Genomic DNA, 2670 nt, shown 5'->3' on the forward strand with positions numbered 1-2670 from the left:
GCCCAGTTCCTTCCCTTTCTTTCCCCTGCTTAGAAGAGCTGTTGGATTGCATACAGAGCCTCAAAAAAGGGCTCAGAAACAGCTTCTATTTTACCCAAGATTCCAAGTCCTTCTACTTTCTCTTCCTTGACTAGCCGTTACAATACCTCAAAACATGTATCAGTTTCTAAAGTAATATATTCAGAATCAAGCCATTCAATCGTCAATCTCATTGCAAAATTCATAGGTGAAAAACTCCATTTGATGCAACAAACAAAGAGGAAACAAGAAAAACAATGAATAATTCTAGCCTAACAGTAATAAAAACAAATGGAGATTACAAGATTCCTGTTGCGGTGTAAACAGCTTTAGGTATGAAGCTTAGTCTAATAATCAATAAAGAAATTCAAAAAACAGCTACAGTGAAAACCAAAGACCAGTAAAACTTTGAAAAGAATGTCAACTACACAATATAACATCATTTGCCATGAAAATACAAGAATAAATCACATTATGATCATAACATCCAACCAAAGACCACACAGCAAAAGCGCATACAATAGCTTAAAATAACCTGCCAATTCGCATGCCAGTAGCACTTGTCATGTATAAACATGATATCAGCACATATAATAAAACTAAATAATCAGAGGTCACAATAATACCTGATAATGGCCTCCCATTCATATGAGAATCTCAAGGCAATCAGTCAAATCAGACAAGTTGTCATTCACAAAGAAAAGAATAGAATTGCAATTTCAAGAACCAAAAAGATCTGTAGTCAAAACTGTGGGTAGTTATAGCCCTTTTTCATTTATAACCATTCAATAACAAACTACAAAGGGTATTTTTATATTACATAAAGGAAGTCTCACTCATTTCTCCTAATCCTTCAGGAAAACAATCCATTTTTACACCTAAAACTCCTGGGATGCAGAGCCAATATCACCCTTTCCAGAGCCAGCTTTCTTAGGCAAAAGATTCTGGTGAATGTTGGGCAGAACACCTCCATTGGCAATAGTAACATGACCCAAAAGCTTGCTCAGCTCCTCATCATTCCTCACAGCCAACTGAATGTGCCTTGGCACTATACGATTCTTCTTGTTGTCCCTTGCTGCATTCCCTGCCAACTCCAACACCTATTATCATCACAAACATTACAAAGTCAGATTCTATAAGCACTTATATTCCACTATAATTATTTACAATTTAAAAATTCCACTATATGTCAAAATCCCTTGCTTGCTTGCTTACTTGTATATTAAGCAATAAATAAACTGGTAGTAACAGTAACTGATGGATTCAGAAGCATACTAAAATCAAGGAATTTCACAAGTTCAAACACAAGAAAAATGTTGACATCGTCTCTCTGTCGTTTAAGATATTAAAAAGGGAACACTTATGGTGCATGGATTAGAAAATAAATGTTTAATTGATTTTAATCATTTTTTGAGCAAAACTCGGACATAAAATAAATTATTTAGGAAAAATTACATTGTATGCAGTGTATAATTTATTAGAAAATTGGAATTAATTAATTATTAATATTTCACAAACAAACTAAGCTAAAAGAGATATCTTTAACATGCAGAAAGCTTGAACATAAACATAGATATATACATATCAAAACCATGGATCTTTTTTAGGAATAAGTTATTTAATTTTAGCTTACGAAAACCTTATAAGTAGTTTATGCAGTATAAATATATTAGAAAAAATGTGAAACTTATTACTCCAATTAATCGTTAAAATTTCATTAAAAATCTAGGCTTAATTAGTTTTCCCTAAATTGCAGGGAGTTTGAACATATAAATAGAAACATGCATATCAAAAACAGTACACTGCTCCAACATTTCACCATAAATCAAACTCCGAATTACATCAAAAGCAAATAACAAATTAAATCACAAAAAAAAAACAGGAAAAAGTTACCTCAGCAGCGAGATATTCAAGGACAGCAGAAAGGTACACTGGAGCACCAGCACCGACACGTTCAGCATACTTTCCAGCCTTAAGAAAACGAGCGATCCTACCAACGGGGAACTGAAGACCGGCTTTTGAAGATCGAGAAACCGACTTAGACGCCTTTGGTTTTCCTCTTCCGGCGCCGCCTTTACCTGCTCCTCCACCTGAACTCATTGTTCTCTTTACAAAGGTACGAAAACCCTAAGCGTAACCCTAGATTTGAAAGTGCAGCGAGAGGGGGGAATGGTGGGGAAATGTGATACTGAGGAATGTGGAAGTGGAGTTGGGAATGTATAGGAGCGTATGGTGTGTTCTGATTGGTTGGAATTAAGGTCACGGGGATTGATGACGTGGTATTGGCGGTACTTTTTAATTTTGGAGTACCCTCCAATATTTCCCTCCCCCACGTATTAATTAGTGGCATTTCCTTGTCTACTTTTCACGAAATTTTAAGTAGTGGCTTTTGTTGTCTATTTTTCACAAAATTGATTCAATGAGGTGACATTCGAGTTCTTTTAAAAGTTACTACTTAAATTCCAATCTTCTGACTAAATTAAACGTGTCTGTGTTGGCGATATAAAAATAATTTTTATTATTAATATTTTTAGTTAAATTTGACTTATGTTATAAATAATTACTCCCTCTGTTTTAATTTAAATGACACACTTTCCTTATTAGCATATTCCCAAAAGAACGATATATTTCTATATTTGAAAATAATTTAAC

The 2670-nt window shown here is 34.2% G+C and overlaps 1 protein-coding gene across 1 annotated transcript; it reads right to left on the reverse strand.

Moving 5' to 3' along the window:
- Positions 1-755: 755 nt before the first annotated feature.
- On the reverse strand, positions 756-2209 carry LOC104246844 (probable histone H2AXb). The gene is made up of 2 exons (XM_009802740.2): positions 1912-2209; positions 756-1118 (listed from the first exon to the last, which is right to left on the reverse strand). Exons 1-2 carry the CDS (start codon positions 2116-2118, stop codon positions 897-899), a joined length of 429 nt encoding a protein of 142 aa, XP_009801042.1. The 5' UTR covers positions 2119-2209; the 3' UTR covers positions 756-896.
- Between the last annotated feature and the right edge of the window lie 461 nt (positions 2210-2670).

This window comes from Nicotiana sylvestris, chromosome 1, assembly GCF_000393655.2.
Source record: "Nicotiana sylvestris chromosome 1, ASM39365v2, whole genome shotgun sequence".
Lineage (NCBI taxonomy): Eukaryota > Viridiplantae > Streptophyta > Magnoliopsida > Solanales > Solanaceae > Nicotiana > Nicotiana sylvestris.

What these genes read in the sequence shown, in the direction of transcription:
- LOC104246844 (XM_009802740.2), bottom strand. Translation starts at nt 2,118, where the DNA reads ATGAGTTCAGGTGGAGGAGCAGGTAAAGGCGGCGCCGGAAGAGGAAAA. An exon ending in TTGAATATCTCGCTGCTGAG is followed by an intron (nt 1,119 to 1,911) that starts GTAACTTTTTCC and finishes TGATGATAATAG; the next exon opens with GTGTTGGAGTTGGCAGGGAA.